This window comes from Alosa pseudoharengus, unplaced genomic scaffold (genome assembly GCF_046254945.1).
Source record: "Alosa pseudoharengus isolate Yale_2024_CS ecotype anadromous, Long Island Sound unplaced genomic scaffold, YU_APseudo_1.1 YU_APseudo_1.1_scf_13, whole genome shotgun sequence".
Classification (NCBI taxonomy): domain Eukaryota; kingdom Metazoa; phylum Chordata; class Actinopteri; order Clupeiformes; family Clupeidae; genus Alosa; species Alosa pseudoharengus.
The window spans coordinates 36,114,766-36,134,368 of NW_027468598.1; the positions used below are offsets into that span (position 1 = coordinate 36,114,766).

The 19,603-nt window shown below is 38.4% G+C and overlaps 1 protein-coding gene across 1 annotated transcript in view; it reads left to right on the forward strand.

Annotated features, from left to right (window-relative positions):
- The window catches only part of aadac (arylacetamide deacetylase), a 35,030-nt gene that overhangs the window by 1,756 nt on the left and 13,671 nt on the right, over window positions 1–19,603 (forward strand). The window contains exons 2-3 of the mRNA XM_076282965.1: window positions 131–362; window positions 3,181–3,250. Of these exons, the coding sequence (XP_076139080.1) occupies window positions 131–362; window positions 3,181–3,250 (302 nt within the window). The remainder of the gene's footprint in view (window positions 1–130; window positions 363–3,180; window positions 3,251–19,603) is intronic.

A 19,603-nucleotide genomic window follows, 5' to 3' on the forward strand; every position in this document is an offset into this window, starting at 1 on the left:
TACACTCTCTCTCACTCACTCTCTCTCTCTCTCTCTCTCTCTCTCTCTCTTTCTCTGTCTGTTTCTCTCTCACTCACTCACTCTTTCATACACTCTCTCTCTCTCTCTCTCTGTGTCTCTCCATCCCCAGGCAGACTTCAGTGAGTTGCTGGGCCTGCGGGACTACATGGGGGTGATGATGTTCATCACCTTCGCGGAGGCGGTGGTGCCCCTGTCGGACGCGCGAGTGCTGGTCACTGAGGAGCGCTTCGACGGGGTGGAGGTGGTGCTGTACCAGCCGGCAGAGCACGAGAGCAGTGGAGCGGAGCTCAGGAGAGCCGTCGTCTACATCCACGGAGGAGGGTGGTGCCTGGGAAGCTCCAGTGGGTCCCTTACGTCCATCCCTGTCATACTAACATTAGGGGCAGCCGTGGCCTACTGGTTAGCGCTTTCGGACTTGTAACCGGAGGGTTGCCGGTTCGAACCCAGACCAGTAGGCACGGCTGAAGTGCCCTTGAGCAAGGCACCTAACCCCTCACTGCTCCCCGAGCACCGCTGTTGTAGCAGGCAGCTCACTGCGCCGGGATTAGTGTGTGCTTCACCTCACTGTGTGTTCACTGTGTGCTGAGTGTGTTTCACTAATTCACGGATTGGGATAAATGCAGAGACCAAATTTCCCTCACGGATCAAAAGAGTATATATACTTATACAAACACACTGGCACTAACATACACACAGTGGCTCCTTCATGGCCATCCCTGTCATACTAACACACACACACACACACTAACTAACACACTAGCACACAAACAAACTTTCGCTAACATACACTCCAGTGGCTCCTTCATGGCCATCCCTGTCATGCTAACACACACACACACACTAGCGCTAACATACACACAAGTGGCTCCTTCATGTCCAGCCTTAGCCCACTAACACACAAACACACTGGCACCAACGCTGGTGCAGACTGTAGTGTTTTGTTTGGGAGAGTACATTGGAATACTCCTAGATCTGTAGTAATGGCATATACCGTATGTAGGGTATGCCCTTTTGCATACAGTATATCGTGTTTAAAACTTTACATTGACAAGTTTGACAGTTCTTAAGAAAGGTTTGCATGAGGGAACAAAACATGGTGGAGATGTTTGTTTGCATGTGCAAGCTACGACTACACTTTGCATGTAGACATAAGGAGGTAGAGGTGCAGAGTCCAGTCCTAAGCTTATTCCCATGAGACATAGATGTAGGGGTAACTGCATGAGCAAATAGTAACCTCTTAGCCAGAAATAAAAAAACAGCCAAACACTACTGTATATTACATGAATATGCAATAACACCCAAACGCCACTATACTGTATATTACATGATTATGCAATAACACCCAAACACCACTATACTGTATATTACATGACTATGCAATAACACCCAAACACAACTATACCGTATATTACATGACTATGCAATAACACCCAAACACGACTATACTGTATATTACATGATTATGCAATAACACCCAAACACTACTATACTGTATATTACATGATTATGCTATAACACCCAAACACTACTATACTGTATATCACATGAATATGCAATAACACCTAAACACGACTATACTGTATATTACATGATTATGCAATAACACCCAAACACGACTATACTGTATACTACATGAATATGCAATGGTCAGTTATTACATAATGGGCATTTAAAGCCTCAGGCCATTCTAGCAATAAAATAGCTTAACACATTACAGTAGACATCAGAGGGGCCTTAATGTGAGTTATTCCTGTTAGAAATTAGAATACAGTGTTGTTTTCAAAGACACTGAGAGAGAGAGAGAGAGAGAGAAAGAGATTGAGAGATTGCGTGATTGTGTCTGTGTGTTTATTGGTCAGTTATCCAGACAAGGTCTTTGGAGTAAACAGATAACGACCCCTGACCCCTGACATCATGTTTCCTCGAATCATTATTGGCCCTGTACTGCAGTAAGAAACAAATAGCATCACAGAACTGTGACAGAATTGTGTAATTGAGGTACTTTATGTTATACACAGTGCTTTTGCACCAAAGTCATTCTTTCTGTTTCAGACTTACAGCATGTGGTTCGAGTTAGTGCTCATTAAAAAAGGCCAGCCAGGGCTACAACTATGTAAAAGAAACAGAACTTTTCAAAACATGGCTGGATTGTGTTAGTCACAGTTTGATTACACTGTTGGCTGATTGATGGAGTCTTCATGCGCATCATTTTATTACTGTTTATAACGTAGATTGATCCGCAACAAAGCCAGAAGGTGATCTCATACGCAGCCAGCAATATATTTTAGATTATTTTAGTTTGCATTTAATTATGCAGCATTATTCTTGCTTGCATATCTGATGATGTACTAACTGCCGGCTATGCTAAATCACATTAGAAAGAGATGAGTGCCTTTCTCCAGCGTATCAGCAGAGCTGGAATTGGATTTTAATTACAAGGACTCCAAGTTCTTTACAATAGGCCACTGCTATGAAATGAAACTTTGCCCCTGGTATAACACATTAGGACTCTACATTACGATGGCCTTTGTAGTTTATAGCGTTTTGATGGATGCCTCTTGACATTTTCATAGACAGCATTGGCTACTGACACAGTTACTACACTGACGCCTGTTATGTCTGATACTGACACAGTCACTACACTGACGCCTGTTATGTGTACTTTTATATTGTTGTTGTTGTTGTTGTTGAAATAATCATTTTCCATCTGCAACCTTTAGCTTTTCCCTGAGTGATGCCATTCTTGTCCTGTAAAGTGGTTGGGTTGCGGCCATGGCTGGCGTAACAGCAGCTGCGAGGTTGTGACCGTGCATGTCCCTCTTGTTCTGTCCGGCTGACATGCACCCTCTGTGTGGCCATTGTGACATCAGCAGAGGGCAGCCCAGACAGTCCGGTCCGGCACAACACAGTGTGCATAGATATAGTGTGGTGTCAACATCTTACCAATCACTCTTATCAATTCTCTCTCTCATCCTCCGGTCTGGGTGTCTGTGCGTGTGTGTGTGTGTGTGTGTGTGTGTGTGTGTGTGTGTGTGTGTTTCCATTGTATATGTGCGAGTTTGAAGTGAAAGTATGCCTGTGTGTATATGTCCATTATACTCATGTGTGTGTATTTCTTCTCTCTCTCTCTCTCTCTCTCTCTCTCTCTCGCTCTCTCAGGAATGAGTCCCTACGACCTCTTGGCTCGTCAGATGGTGACGGAGCTCAATGCGGTGGTTGTGTCTGTGGAGTAAGTGCCCGTCTCTCGCTGTGCAGACACTGCATGACCCTCTGCTGACCCCCCCCCCTGCCCTCTTCCCCTGGGGTCATGAACTCTGTCAGTAGGGTATTACCGGTAGGTCAAAGGTCAGCATTTGAGGATGATCCACAGCAGCCAGGCTGCTGATAAGATGTCCAGGGAAGGGAAGAAGAGAGAGAGGATAAAAGAGAGAGGATTGTCTGATTACAGCCTGATACAGACTGCAAACACAAACATTTTATATTATACATCATAGGAGTTATTTGAGATCTTTCATGAGTCAGTCATATCTAGTTTTGTGATTATCGTCTCCTGTTTCTCTCACAAGTGCAAGTACACTGAGATGGTTGAGTGAGTTGTGGATACAAGGAAGTTTATTGTCACATGCATATAGTTACTGGAAGTAAGAAATGCAGTGAAATTATGTCTGGTGTCAGCCTATTTGTGCATTTATGGGGGGGTAAAAAGTGCAGTAGAAGAGGGGTTTAGTAGATGAAGTGGCAAGGGCTGCATAAGAGAGTGAGTTGTGGTTAGGTGATTATGGGTGTTGTAGGTGGGTATGGGTGCTGTGGTTAGGTGGGTATGGGTGTTGTGGGTAGGTGGGTATGGGTGTTGTGGGTATGGGTGTTGTGGGTAGGTGGGTATGGGTGTTGTGGGTATGGGTGTTGTGGGTTTGGGTGTTATGGGTAGGTGGGTATGGGTGTTGTGAGTGTGGTTGCTTTGGGTAGGTGAGTATGGGTGTTGTGGGTAGGTGGGTATGGGTGTTGTGGGTAGGTGGGTGTGGGTGTTATAGTTAGGTGGGTATGGGTGGTGGGGGGCAAATGAGTTGGGCAGTAGACTAACAGTGGTCCAGGGCCAATTTGCCCTATCTCAGTGCTCTGTTTACCATGGTGCAGAGGCCCTGGCAGACTGTTGCCCCAGACAGGCTTTCTGTAGCGCTCTGCCAGGCCTTTGCTGTTGCCCCAGACAGGCTTTCTTTAGCGCTCTGCCAGGCCTTTGCTGTCAAAGCAGAACTGCAGCCCCCTCATGCTTTCTCACACGGGCCCTGTCACCCACAACGACACGGCAATGCTCCATTAGCTTTAGAACTCAGAGCCCCCGCTGTGCACGACTCGCCTGGCCTCGCCTGGCTCCTGCCCTCCTTATCACGCTTCATCTTTGAGAGGCAGCACTATGGTCTGGTGGGTAACTCCCCTCACTGCTACAGTATATCCCACATGATGACTCATGTTGAGAGTCTGTTTCTGTCTACAGTATCTGCCTGACTGACTGTCTACTGTATCTGTCTGTCTGTCTGCTTGCCTGTCTGTCTGCTTCTCTGTCTATCTGCCTGACTGTCTATCTGTCTGTCTGTCTGTCTGCCTGTTTGTCTGTCTGCTTGCCTGTCTGTTTGCTTCTCTGTCCATCTTCTGATGCGAACTACCCAGCTCCATACTTTATCTAGGGGGAAATGCACATTCTAGTATAGTATCTAGTCTTCTAAATTGGATCAAATTAGCTGCTGTTCAGACCTGTCCGGTTGAATGATCGTCTCTATCACAGTGAATTCATTTGGTCAGTGAAAAAATAAAAATAACTAGAAAATGTAATTCCAGAGAATTACCGTTGCATGTAAAAGCAAAAAACTGCTGTGTATAACATTAATTACAGTATGATTATTCAGATTACATAGACTTACAGTATTCTTGAAAACCACTTCCTTGGTTAGATGTTAGCTTAGAGTATATGGCAGTCAGTACAAATAAATGGTTAATTCAATATTGATCAACATTCTTTGTTTTAATACAGTACTGCAGAAACAGCAGAATGATACTCAGAACACACTAATGAACACACCAATGCAAGCTTGAAGTAAAAAAAAATCAAAGTTGTTGAAACCAATTTGAAAGTTAACCAATAATGATATGGGAGAAACCAGATGTCTACTGAATTTGCATTCTTACAGAACTTGATGATGCCAATCATATTATCCTAAGACAGATCTATCAGTTATCAGTATTCTGAACTGGCAGCAACAGCTAGAGGCCTCAGTTAATGGTAATAGGTCAAATTTGATGGTGATATACTGAAGAATAAAAGTCAGCCCTTCGGATGATCAGTTTTAGACAGAACTTAGGTTAGAATCTTAATTTTCACACAGCACAGCTCAGGTCTAAAAACAGAGGTCTAACAGCATAACTAAGTTTCACAGATGTTACAGCACAGGTATGATTCAAAGGTATGAATGGTTGACAAATATGATTCACAGGTATACAAGTTCCATATAGTTAATTAGTAGTCCTCACACAACAATATAGTTCTCAGAATGTCTCAGTGTAGATCTCAGATACGTCTCAGTATGGTTAAATGGTATGTGCACAGATATGATGAGATATGGTAACATGTTTGTAAGCAGTGTTGGGCAAGTTACTTCAAAATCGTAATGTACTATGCATTACTTATTATTGTCATTTCAAAGTAATTTGTTACATTATAATATTACTGTCTCTGAATTGTAAGGCATTACACTACTATTGCATTACTTTTAAGTTACTTTCACCAAAATATCTAGAAATATGGATTTGCCATTCTAAATGCAGTTTATTACGCTCAATGCAGCTCATTGCTCTTCCAATGGAGGGAGATGTGGTATAGCATAATGACTGAGCTAGGCTTAAGGCTAACAACATACAGTAAGAATGCAATAGGCGCAGTGCTCATGATTCAAAACAAGGAACAATCATAGTCAGAATTTTGTTAAAAACCAACAAAAGGTCAAAGTCTGGTAAATTGTGATATAAATAAGGCCTAGGCCTGCTCAATAGAGAGCCTATTGTAAATCAAAGCTTAATAAAGACATGTCAAGATGGTGGCCTACTGGCCATTTCGGTGCCCTAAGTGAGTGGCTTTGAGTGAGTGACATTTCAATGATAACTCAAACACCTAAAGTAAAATAAAAGGCCTATTATACAGACCATTACTGTGTGTTTTTTAACATTAATTTCTGAAGAAATGCTGTTTTCTTATAAATGGTGCACGGTCACTTTAAGAGCATTGATCTTTACGTTCTCATAATGCCCTTTTGCCAGCTCTTGTTTACAAGCCTTGTTTGTTGAGTTACATTGATAGCACAATATTAACAATAATATGCACAATGTTAAGTTGTTTTAAGCAGCCTTCATTGCTTTGGAAAGTATGCAATGACATGTTGCTTCACATTTCGTTTTGCAAATAAAAATGAATTATGAGCCTGGTATCCACCTAGCTATCTGAATGGATTTTTTTGTCGACTTGGCATATCATGTGCTTCATGTAGCCTAAATGCTTGGAAAACGAATTATTGAAGACCCACCAATTCCATTCTACTACGTGGTGGAGATTGAGAGAACCCAAAAAGTATCAAACTTCCATGTACCATGGTGTTAGTGCATTCTGACATTGTAAACGTTATTGATGAAGAGTGAAACGCAGTTTGCAGTAAAGCTACTATTCATTGGTACATTTGGGTGCCCCCTCTGTCCTTTGGTGCCCTCCGCAAAGTGCGTGATGCGCGTGGTGGGAGCGGTGGCACTGCCAGGCAACACAATCTTTTTCTGCATTTCTATCCCTTTATTCTCTTTAATTCAAGTTCACAGCTCAAAGCTGACATGCACTGGAAGAACATAGTTTGTGTTTTATCAAGAATAAAAAAGATTAGCGTGGCACCACTTTAGATGTTTCATTAAATGACTTGTGCTATTTCGCGAGGTGAGATCTTTCGGTTTCGCACACAAAGTGCACTAACTATTATGTTCTTCATATCCTTGCCTCTGACAAGCTAAAAATAATGAGCGTAGGCTTATGTCCATCCCGCAAATAGAGTCCGACTTTGAGTCTGCTGCAGCCACAGTCATCTTCAACCAGTATCAGGAGATACCTTCTACTATTTTGCACGCATTTTTTCTCGTCTGTTGTTCTCGCAGTGGTGTTTGCGAATATGTATCAAAACAAAACAAGCGCTTAATTTTGGCTTAAAATGCATTGTAACGCGCGTTACTGAAGTTTGTACCGAGTAAATATTACCCAATTTTCTTTTTGTAATGCCTTACATTACCGCGTTACCGCAAACAGCAATATATTACAGTAATTACATTACTTTTGTAACGCATTACTCCCAACACTGTTTGTAAGAATGTATGGTAGTAGGTATGTTGCAACATTGTCAGAGATGTACAGTATGGTTGAAAGGTGTGCACAGACAGGCACACACGCAATGTCATATGGTCATCACCACTGGTCTAGTCTGGAACCTAAAAGACAAAAGCAAGCAAGTTTAACAGTTATACCAAAACAATACAAGGAATGTCTGCAATTGTACAATTGTTCAATACAGCTTATTTATTTAAGTGAAGTTGTTACATTACATTAGGCCGACACATTTCTAACCTAACTAACCTACCTAACTAATACCATGGTAAACAGTTTAAGCTTTTTAAACAATTCTCAACAATTCCAGGACAATTAAAAAAGGTAGAGTACAATACAATTGTTGCACCATCAAGCTACTGGTATACTGCTAGAAAACGTTAGCTAAGTTACATGGTTAGCATGTTAGCATTGCTAGCACTGCTATATAACATTAGCTAAGTAACATGGTTAGCATAGTTAAAAATCTTAGCATAACTGCTAGAAAACATTAGAGCCATTCCAACTTTCAGTTATCGTCAAATATCTACTTATACACAGCCATTAAACTATTTGAATATCAACATTCATTAAACTGCTAGAAAATGTGAGCTAAGTTAGCTAAGTAACATGGTTAGCATGTTAGCTAAGTACCATGGTTATCATAGTTAGCATTGCTAGCACTGCTATAAAACATTAGCTAAGTAGCATGGTTAGCATAGTTAAAAATCTTAGCATAACTGCTAGCAAACATTAGAGCCATTCCAACTTTCAGTTATCGTCAAATATCTACTTATACACAGCCATTAAACTATTTGAAAATCAACATTCATTAAACTGCTAGAAAACGTTAGCTAAGTTAGCTAAGTAACATGGTTAGCATGTTAGCATTGCTAGCACTGCTATAAAACATTAGCTAAGTAGCATGGTTAGCATAGTTAAAAATCTTAGCATAACTGTTAGCAAACTATAGAACCATTCCAACTTTCAATTATCGTCAAATATCTACCTATACACAGCCATTAAACTATTTGAATATCAACATTCATTAAACTTCCAGTCTGTTAACAACTTTTAAACTATTTACCTTCAACTTTTAAACGGTCTACTTTTAAACTATCTATTAAACTAGTTGTCTATCAACAACTTTTAAACTATCTACTGGCTATCAACAACTTTTAAACTATCTACATTCAGCTTTTAAACAGTCTACTTTTAAACTATCAACTTTTATTAAGCTATGCAGCCACCATGTCTATCCTAGCATCACCGTAGTAACCATCTCTGTATTATCTATTTTAACTATACATGATATTTTACATCACAACTTTAGCATTTTCATGCACTGGTAATTCCTTGGAATTGCATTTCTAGTTATTATTATTATTATTATTATTTTTACTATCGCTTTGGCGCCCCCATGGTGCTGCGCCCATATACGCCGCATATAGCGCATACCCACTTTTTGCGCCACTGAGCATACCGTGATAGTGTTTACTTAGGCTACATAAGAATCAACAGCGTAGAATGAAAACGTAGCCTGGGCCCAGTTTCCCGATAACGACGGAGACACGCTCTTACGAGGGTTTTCTGCGATTCATCTTACGATCGTTCATTTGGTTTTTCCGACTGTTTCCCGAACATGCTCGTAGCGTGAACGTGCGTGCACTGCTCTTAAGATGCTCTTAAGGGGAGCTGTCCACGTTAATAGTTCTGAAATTTCCTCTAATTTGACGGTGATGTCAGGTGACTGTACGTCACAGCTATAGGCCTACCGTTTAAACTTCGGATCTACACATTAATTCACATCAATACGAAAATAGAAACACTTTGACATCTGCATGTAAGCATCCCAAGTAGGTTATATACAACACACAGACATAAATAATTGTAATTATTTAAGATTAGATTGTTGCACCATGCATGCAATATTTTTTCGCGGTGTCACTTAAGAACACGTTTGAAGATAAGAAAGAAGTCGAGTAAGAAAGTGAGGAAATGTGTAGGCTTAGATTTTGATGCAGTAGGCTACAGACTAAACCACATGTTGCTTTCTCTGCTTTTTACCTCATAGGCCTAATAAAATATAGCCTTCACTTAGCAAAGATAATGGCAAACTATTCTGGCAACGTCTCGTTTCATAACTTGATTGCATTTTTGTCCGCTTTTCATCACATTAAATGTAGGCTATGCTATTTTGCACGCTAAAATCTTATTCATCACAGGTAAACACAATAAAGAATGGGAACGTAAGTTGGATTATGTATTCTAAGTTGTAATTCCTCTGTATGTCCTGTTGGTGACCTCAGTGAGAAGTACGCTCTTAGCCGGTAACGAGAACTCTGGAGCACTCGTAGATCTACGAGTGTTTTCACGACGCTCTTGAACTACGATGGTTTCGGGAAACAGTCGGCAAATCTTAAGACCTTCGTAAGAGGGACTTTACGACGCTCTTAGGCTTAAGATGCTTTCGGGGAACTGGGCCCTGGCCTATTTACACAAACAAGCGGTGTACAACGTTAAATATTTGGTAAAATAAAAACAGGAGCATATTTGTTAGCTTTAACTAAAATGTGAAAGGTAGAAGCTACAGTATAACGTTATGGCCATCAACAAAGAGTATTCATGCCATGAATGAAACCCATGATGGGTTTCATCAGGTCCCTTCACACAGTATAATCAAGCACCATGCAGTCTGCATTCATAATCTATTCTAGGTGCTTGATTTAGTAACACTTTACTTGACGGGCGAGTTCATAGCACATTCATAGCAGCTGTCATAAACTTCACATAAAGCATTCATGACTGTTTCATGAGACATGACTCAACATTCATACCAAACCTTTCATGAATGTGGCTAAATATGTAAATGTACATGTAAATATTTCATGAATATCTTATGAAGTCTACATCAAATGTCACTTTACTATACAAGTTGTGAAGTATTTGTAATCACTGAGTTTAACACTGGGAAGTAAACTAGCCTACATTCAGCTGACCCGTATTTGTGTAACCTGGAACGGTTGGACACTCCCTGTAGCAAAAGATGAGAAATCATCTGCAAAGGTTACATCATAAAACAAATATATTTTTATGAAACAAAAATGATTTGCTTGACCATGTTCTGTCTTTTTGGCACTGGAGTAGCCCATTGACTCAGATGTGACATGATCAGGTAAGAGGTTTGGACCAAAAACAGCAATGCTGCTTTGCGACTTTGGACTTTTATTTTGACAAGCTCTCGTCGTTCTGTCTTCCACATTCATGAAAGGTTTGGTATGAATGTTAAGTCATGTCTCATGAAACTTTATGTGCAGTTTATGACAGCTGCTATGAATGTGTTATGAACTCACCCGTCAAGTAAAGTGTTACCCTTGATTCTATACACCTGTGGAAAGTGACCTAATGTTAAATAGAACCAGAGTTTAAACGTTCTAGTTAAAATGCTGCTGCCTAATGAACAAATGTAGCCTAATGTTAGTGCTTAGCTGGGAGCCAACCTTACATAATAAATATCAACGTAACAAGGTGTTAACGTTAACTATTTCACTAACATTAACGTTATCTGTTAATGTTATGTCCCTCACCCCCCAGTCTGAGTATTGTCTGTTCCTATTTGTTTTATGTGTTCAACACCAAGGACCATGCTGGAAATACGTTCCTTGTCTGTAATTAGAGAAATGTGCCTCTGAAGGAGAGTTTTACGAGTAAGTAAAGTATCACGGCAGGCGAAAACGTCCAAACCGTTCAGAAGATTCACAGCTCCAGTGGGAGAAAGATTGTGGTGGTTGATTGCTTTCAGCTGCCGGTCACGTCATAATGCTAAAAGTTGCCGCCACGGTGGTCAATGTTAACTCTATGGGAATTTCTTGCTCTTTTATCTTAAATATCTCAAAAAGTATGAAGTTCACAAATATGAAAAATACATTGTACGATTGTCCGTTACAAGAGCTTTGTAGGAGTCTTTGAATGAGGTCAGACGGTTCAGCGGTTTCAGTCGCATTAAACGTTGAATTTGGTCGGAAGAAGAACTAGAAAAGCATTTCCTAAAGGAAATACAGTGCATGAAAATGCAAAAAATATGATGTAAAATATCATACAGAGAAAAAACAAATAATGCAGATATAGTTGCAATAGTGTTGCTAGGGTACATATGTTGGTTGTTATGCCAAATTAAGTGGTTGTTATGCTGGTTGCTTAGGTAATCCTGTTGGTTGCTATGGTGGTTGCTAGGTTGAAGTTGTGGTGGTTGCTAGGCTAGTGCTAGGTTAAACTCATTAGTTGCTATATTGGTTGCTAGGTTGTAACTGTGGAAGTGGTAGCTAGGCTGTTGCTAGGGTATTTGACATGGTTACTAGGCTGTTGCTATGGTACTTGAGGTGGTTGCTAGGCTGTTGCTAGGTTAGTTGTGGTGGTTGCTATGCTGGTTGCTAGGTTAAATTCATTGGTTGCTATAATGGTTGCTAGGTTGTAACTGTGGAAGTGGTTGCTAGGCTGTTGCCTGGGTATTTGACATGGTTGATAGGCTGTTGCTAAGGTATTTGACATGGTTGCTATGCTGTTGCTAGGGTACTTGAGGTGGCTGCTAGGCTGTTGCTAGGTTAGTTGTGGTGGTTGCTATGCTGGTTGCTAGGTTAAAACTCATTGGTTGCTAGGCTGTTACTAGGGTATTTGACATGGTTGCTATATTGGTTGCTAGGTAGATGAGGTTTAATAGTTGGAATGACTGAACAGTTAAATAGGTGGATAGTTTAAAGGAAACATATGTAAGATTGTGGCCAAAACGGGTACTACAATCACTTTCAAATTACTGTAGAGCGGTGTATCCCCTTCCCCTCTCCTCTGACTGGCAGAGTTGGCAACCGGATGACGAAACACTACTGACTTTGTGATTAGTAGATAGGTGGAGGGTGGCGCATTAGGCCAAAACACAACATGACAACATCAACATCAGTTGAGGGCTGCAACTTCACTTTTTAAATGACAATATCCTGGCCAGACTACTGTTGTCAGTGATATAAGTATTTGAAATGAACATGATTTCTTAATGTCTAGTGACATATCAGGGCAATTTTATGATTAATTGAAATACATTTTTTACATACGGTTCCTTTAAATCAGTGTTTTTTAACCGCTGTGCCGGGGCGCCGTGAGAGATCATCAGGTGTGCCGCAGAAAATTACCCAAATGTCACTCACTGGTCCAGAAAAGCAACTGTTGCATCAAATAATTTATAACCACATGCTCTCATTGATTGTATGATTGCACTATTTGTGGTATGCAGGCATTGTACAACGGGGCCCCCATATCCAGTATTCACAGAATCATCACATATCCAGTTCATAACAACAATTAAATTATAGATATAGTCACCTACAAATGAAACAGAGGGCGCTTGTTTTATTGAGCAGGTCTTGCATAGAAGCCATAATAAGGCCGTATCTATGACATTTTAGGCTATGGTATGTTTATTTTTTCTTCACACAGGATGTTAGTGTGTCGTGGGACATTTTAAGTGTCAAAAGTGAAAAGGTTGAAAAACCTAGATGAGGTTTAATGTAGTTGGAATGCCTGAACAGTTTAATTAGTGGATAGTTTAAATGGTTAAAATATTTGCTAGGTAGATGAGGTTTAATATAGTTGGAATGACTGAACAGTTAAATAGGTGGATAGTTTAAAAGGTTCAATTATTTGCGAGGTAGATGAGGTTTAATATAGTTTGAATAACTGAACAGTTAAATAGGTGGATAGTTTAAATGGTTAAATTATTTGCTAGGTAGATGAGGTTTAATATAGTTGTAATGACTGAACAGTTAAATAGGTGGATAGTTTAAAAGGTTAAATTATTTGCTAGGTAGATGAGGTTTAATATAGTTGGAATGACTGAACTAGGTAGATGAGGTTTAATATAGTTGGAATAACTGAACAGTTAAATAGGTGGATAGTTTAAAAGGTTAAATTATTTGCGAGGTAGGCCTAGATGAGGTTTAATATAGTTGGAATGACTGAACAGTTAAATAGGTGGATAGTTTAAATGGTTAAATTATGTTGTGGACAGAGGAAACAGTTGAACAAGATGTGTAGTAGTAAGAAAATGAGACTGCATGCTTAAAAAATGAAAATGAGACTGCATGCTTAAAGGTGCGATTTGTAGGATTGTTAACGAACGTTCTGTAGGCCAAAATCAAAACACTGGTGAACGTTCTCAAGACTACCAGACGCGAGGCTCTTCTGGGTTGCCAGATGTAATGAAGACTTAGCTAACGTTAGTTGACCTGCAGCTGCTTTAACGTTTCTCCAACCATGACCCAGCTACACATTACGGAAACAGTGAAAACAAAAAATACCTCTCTAACCAACATAACATTTTTAGCTGAATTTAGCGATGCAGATGAAGTTTAGCATAGGCTAGCCTACCTGTTGTGGAGAAATATGGCCAGCTCTGCGTCAGACTTGATATTCTTAGTTTGACGAAGACGTCACCATCTCAGGAAGCTCCTCCGATGTCCACTTAATTTGTTTCTTGTTTTAATTTTGGAAATTTGCCTGCCTCTTGTAGGCGTTCATGACTACAACTGACAGCTGTTGACAGTTGGCCTTTGCTAATTTGGCAACCCAAATAGGAGGACGCGCTAGGCCATTATTAATACGCTATTCTAGAATTAATCGTTCAAAACATAAACGAAAATTCCAAGAGATTCCGCCCCGTAACTGATTTTTTTTCGTGGGTTTTACGGGGTTTCACGGGTTAGAGTAATGTTGTCAAATAAGCCATTACTTCAATTCATCGTGTTTCCTCACTCTCTGACAACATATGGTGATCATTTTTGGAATGGTTACAGTTTATTTTCCATTATTTCCTACATACTGGACCTTTAAAGCCTGAGACTGGCAGTTGATCCAGGTGGCCGGAACACCTGGCCTAGGATTCTAATTGCTTAAGTGCTCTATTGTGATGTCATCAGCCAAATGTTAAGTCTATGGGGAAATTTTGAATAGTTTAAAAAGTAAAAAAGTTACAAAGATGAAACACACATAGCACTCTTGTCCTAAGTAAGACCTACATAACATAGTTTGAATGAAGTTTCTACGTTAAACGGTTGAAGCTGCATTAAACGCGTTAGAATAATAATAATAACTAGAAAAGCATTTCCTGAAGGAAATACAGTGCATGAAAATGCAAAAAATATGATGTAAAATATCATACAGAGTAAAAACTAACTATATTGGTTGCTAGGTAGATGAGGTTTAATATAGTTGGAGTGACTGAACAGTTAAATAGGTGGATAGTTTATATGGTTAAATGATTTGCTTGGTAGATAAGGTTTAATATAGTTGGAATGATTGAACGGTTAAATAGGTGGATAATACTTAACTTAGTTAACTTAGCTAATGTTTTCATTTTTAGTAGTTATGCTAACTAGCATGTTAGCAATGCTAACTATGTTAACCATGTGACTTAGCTAACCTAGCTAATCATTTTTAGCAGTTTTACTAACTAGCATGCTAACATGCTAGCATGCTAACTATGCTAACCATGTCACTTAGCTAACTTAGCTAATCATTTTTAGCAGTTTTACAAAAAATGCTAACTAGCATGCTAACATGCTAGCATGTTAGCTATGCTAACCATGTGACTTAGCTAACTTAGCTAATCATTTTTAGCAGTTTTCTTAAAAATGCTAACTAGCATGTTAACATGTTAGCATGCTAACTATGCTAACCACGTTACTTAGCTAACTTAGCCAATCATTTTTAGCAGTTTTGCTAAAAATGCTAACTAGCATGCTAGCATGCTAACTATGCTAACCATGTGACTTAGCTAACTTAGCTAATCATTTTTAGCAGTTTTGCTAAAAATGCTAACTAGCATGCTAACTAGCATGCTAACATGCTAGCATGCTAGCTATGCTAACCAAGTTACTTAGCTAACTTAGCTAACTAGCTACAGTGGGTAGGAGTCATAGTTGATGACAAGTAACAGTTACAATGGCTGACCAGTTAAAAAGTTCAGTAGTTTAAAGGGTTAAATTGTTGAACAGTGAAATATTGTAGTGAGGACTTTTATTTTGAAACAGTTTTTGGCAGAGGAAGCAGTTGAACAGGATGTGTAGTCTTAATAGGGCCAGTTTGTATGCTTAAAGCCTGAGAATGGCAGTTGGGCCAGCTGGCCTGGCCACCTGCCACAAGATTCTAATTGCGATGATGTCATAAAGGGCAATGTTAAGTCAATGGGGATTTTTTAAAAGTTAATAATTAATAGTTTAAAAAGTATAAAAGTTACAAAGTTGAAAAATACATAGCCCCTATGACACAAGTAAGACCTACGTAACAAAGTTTGAATGAAGTTTCTACGTTAAACGGTTGAAGCTGCATTAAACGCGTTAGAAGAAGAAGTATAATAAGAACTAGAAAAGCATTTCCTGAAGGAAATACAGTGCATGAAAATGCAAAAAATATATACTATATAAACTATATTGGTTGCTAGGTAGATGAGGTTTAATATAGTTGGAATGACTGAACAGTTAAATAGGTGGATAGTTTATACAGTTAAATGATTTGCTTGGTAGATAAGGTTTAATATAGTTGGAATGATTGAACGGTTAAATAGGTGGATAATACTTAACTTAGTTAACTTAGCTAATGTTTTCATTTTTAGTAGTTATGCTAACTAGCATGTTAGCAATGCTAACATGCTAACTATGTTAACCATGTTACTTAGCTAACTTAGCTAATCATTTTTAGCAGTTTTGCTAAAAATGCTAACTAGCATGCTAGCATGCTAACTATGCTAACCATGTGACTTAGCTAACTTAGCTAATCATTTTTAGCAGTTTTATAAAAAATGCTAACTAGCATGCTAACATGCTAGCATGCTAACTATGGTAACCATGTGACTTAGCTAACTGAGCTAATCATTTTTAGCAGTTTTGTAAAAAATGCTAACTAGCATGCTAACATGCTAGCATGCTAACTATGCTAACCATATTACTTAGCTAACATAGCTAATCATTTTTAGCAGTTTTGCTAAAAATGCTAACTAGCATGCTAACATGTTAGCATGCTAACTATGCTAACCATGTGACTTAGCTAACTTAGCTAATCATTTTTAGCAGTTTTGCTAAAAATGCTAACTAGCATGCTAACTATGCTAACCACGTGACTTAGCTAACTTAGCTAATCATTTTTAGCAGTTTTGCTAAAAATGCTAACTAGCATGCTAACTAGCATGCTAACATGTTAGCATGCTAACTATGCTAACCATGTGACTTAGCTAACTTAGCTAATCATTTTTAGCAGTTTTGCTAAAAAATGCTAACTAGCATGCTAACATGTTAGCATGCTAACTATGCTAACCAAGTTACTTAGCTAACTTAGCTAACTAGCTACAGTGGGTAGGAGTAATAGTTGATGACAAGTAACAGTTACAATGGCTGAACAGTTAAAAAGTTCAGCAGTTTAAAGGGTTAAATTGTTTAACAGTGAAATATTGTAGTGAGGACTTTTATTTTTAAACAGTTTTTGGCAGAGGAAGCAGTTGAATAGGGTGTGTAGTCTTAATAGGGCCAGTTTGTATGCTTAAAGCCTGAGAATGGCAGTTGGGCCAGCTGGCCTGGCCACCTGCCACAAGATTCTAATTGCGATGATGTCATAAAGGGCAATGTTAAGTCAATGGGGATTTTTTAAAAGTTAATAATTAATAGTTTAAAAAGTATAAAAGTTACAAAGTTGAAAAATACATAGCCCCTATGACACAAGTAAGACCTACGTAACAAAGTTTGAATGAAGTTTCTACGTTTAACGGTTGAAGCTGCATTAAACGCGTTAGAAGAAGAAGTATAACTAGAAAAGCATTTCCTGAAGGAAATACAGTGCATGAAAATGCAAAAATATGATGAGTTCATATGGTTAAATTATTTGCTTGGTAGATAAGGTTTAATATAGTTGGAATGACTGAACAGTTAAATAGGTTGATAATTGAAATGGTTAAATTATTTAGGCAGATAGTTGACGATAACTAACAGTTGGAATGGCTCCAATGTTTGCTAGCAGTTATGCTAACTATGTTAACAAAGATAATAATGCTAACCAAGTTAATATGCTAACTAGCATGCTAACAATGTTAAAATGTTAACTATGCTAACCATATGACTTAGCTAACCTAGCTAATCATTTTTATTAGTTATGCTAAATATGCTAACTAGCATGCTAACAAGCTAATTATGTTAACCATGTGACTTAGCTAACTTAGCTAATCATTTTTAGCAGTTTTTCTAAAAATGCTAACTAGCATGCTAACATGCTAGCATGCTAACTATGCTAACCATGTGACTTAGCTAACTTAGCTAATCATTTTTAGCAGTTTTTCTAAAAATGCTAACTAGCATGTTAGCATGCTAACTATGCTAACCATGTGACTTAGCTAACTTAGCTAATCATTTTTAGCAGTTTTTCTAAAAATGCTAACTAGCATGCTAACATGCTAGCATGCTAGCTATACTAACCATGTGACTTAGCTAACTTAGCTAATCGTTTTTAGCAGTTTTTCTAAAAATGCTAACTAGCATGCTAACATGCTAGCATGCTAACTATGCTAACCATGTGACTTAGCTAACTTAGCTAATCATTTTTAGCAGTTTTGCTAAAAATGCTAACTAGCATGCTAACATGCTAGCATGCTAACTATGCAAACCATGTGACTTAGCTAACTTAGCTAATCATTTTTAGCAGTTTTGTAAAAAATGCTAACTAGCATGCTAACATGTTAGCATGCTAACTATGCTAACCATGTGACTTAGCTAACTTAGCTAATCATTTTTAGCAGTTTTCCAAAAAATGCTAACTAACATGCTAACATGCTAGCATGCTAACTATGCTAACCATGTGACTTAGCTAACTTAGCTAATCATTTTTAGCAGTTTTGTAAAAAATGCTATCTAGCATGCTAACATGCTAGCATGCTAACTATGCTAACCATGCTAACTAGCTACAGTGGGTAGGAGTCATAGTTGATGACAAGTAACAGTTACAATGGCTGAACAGTTAAAAAGTTCAGTAGTTTAAAGGGTTAAATTGTTTAACAGTGAAATATTGTAGTGAGGACTTTTATTTTGAAACAGTTTCTGGCAGAGGAAGCAGTTGAACAGGATGTGTAGTCTTAATAGGGCCAGTTTGTATGCTTAAAGCCTGAGACTGGCAGTTGAAACAGGTGGCCCGAACACCTGCCATAGGATTCTAATTGCTTAACGGCCGTATTGTGATGTCATAATCATAATGTTAAGTCAATGGGGAAATTTTGATTAGTTTTTAATTAATAGTTTAAAAAGTATAAAAGTTACAAAGATGAAAAATACAAAGCTCACATGTCCTAAGTAAGACCTACGTAACATAGTTTGAATGAAGTTTCTACGTTAAACGGTTGAAGCTGCATTAAGTGCGTTAGAAGAAGAATAATAATAATAACTAGAAAAGCATTTCCTGAAGGAAATACAGTGCATGAAAATGCAAAAAATATGATGTAAAATATCATACAGAGTAAAAACAAACTATATTGGTTGCTAGGTAGATGAGGTTTAATATAGTTGGAGTGACTGAACAGTTAAATAGGTGGATAGTTTATATGGTTAAATGATTTGCTTGGAAGATAAGGTTTAATAAAGTTGGAATGATTGAACGGTTAAATAGGTGGACAATACTTAACTTAGTTAACTTAGCTAATGCATTTTTAGTAGTTAGCAATGCTAACATGCTAACTATGTTAACCATGTGACTTAGCTAATCTAGCTAATCATTTTTAGCAGTTTTGCTAACTATGCTAACTAGCATGCTAACATGTTAGCATGCTAACTATGCTAGCATGCTAACTATGCTAACCATGTGACTTAGCTAACTTAGCTAATCATTTTTAGCAGTTTTGTAAAAAATGCTAACTAGCATGCTAACATGCTAGCATGCTAACTATGCTAACCATATGACTTAGCTAACTTAGCTAATCATTTTTAGCAGTTTTGTAAAAAATGCTAACTAGCATGCTAACATGTTAGCATGCTAACTATGCTAACCATGTGACTTAGCTAACTTAGCTAATCATTTTTAGCAGTTTTGTAAAAAATGCTAACTAGCATGCTAACATGTTAGCATGCTAACTATGCTAACCATGTGACTTAGCTAACTTAGCTAATCATTTTTAGCAGTTTTGTA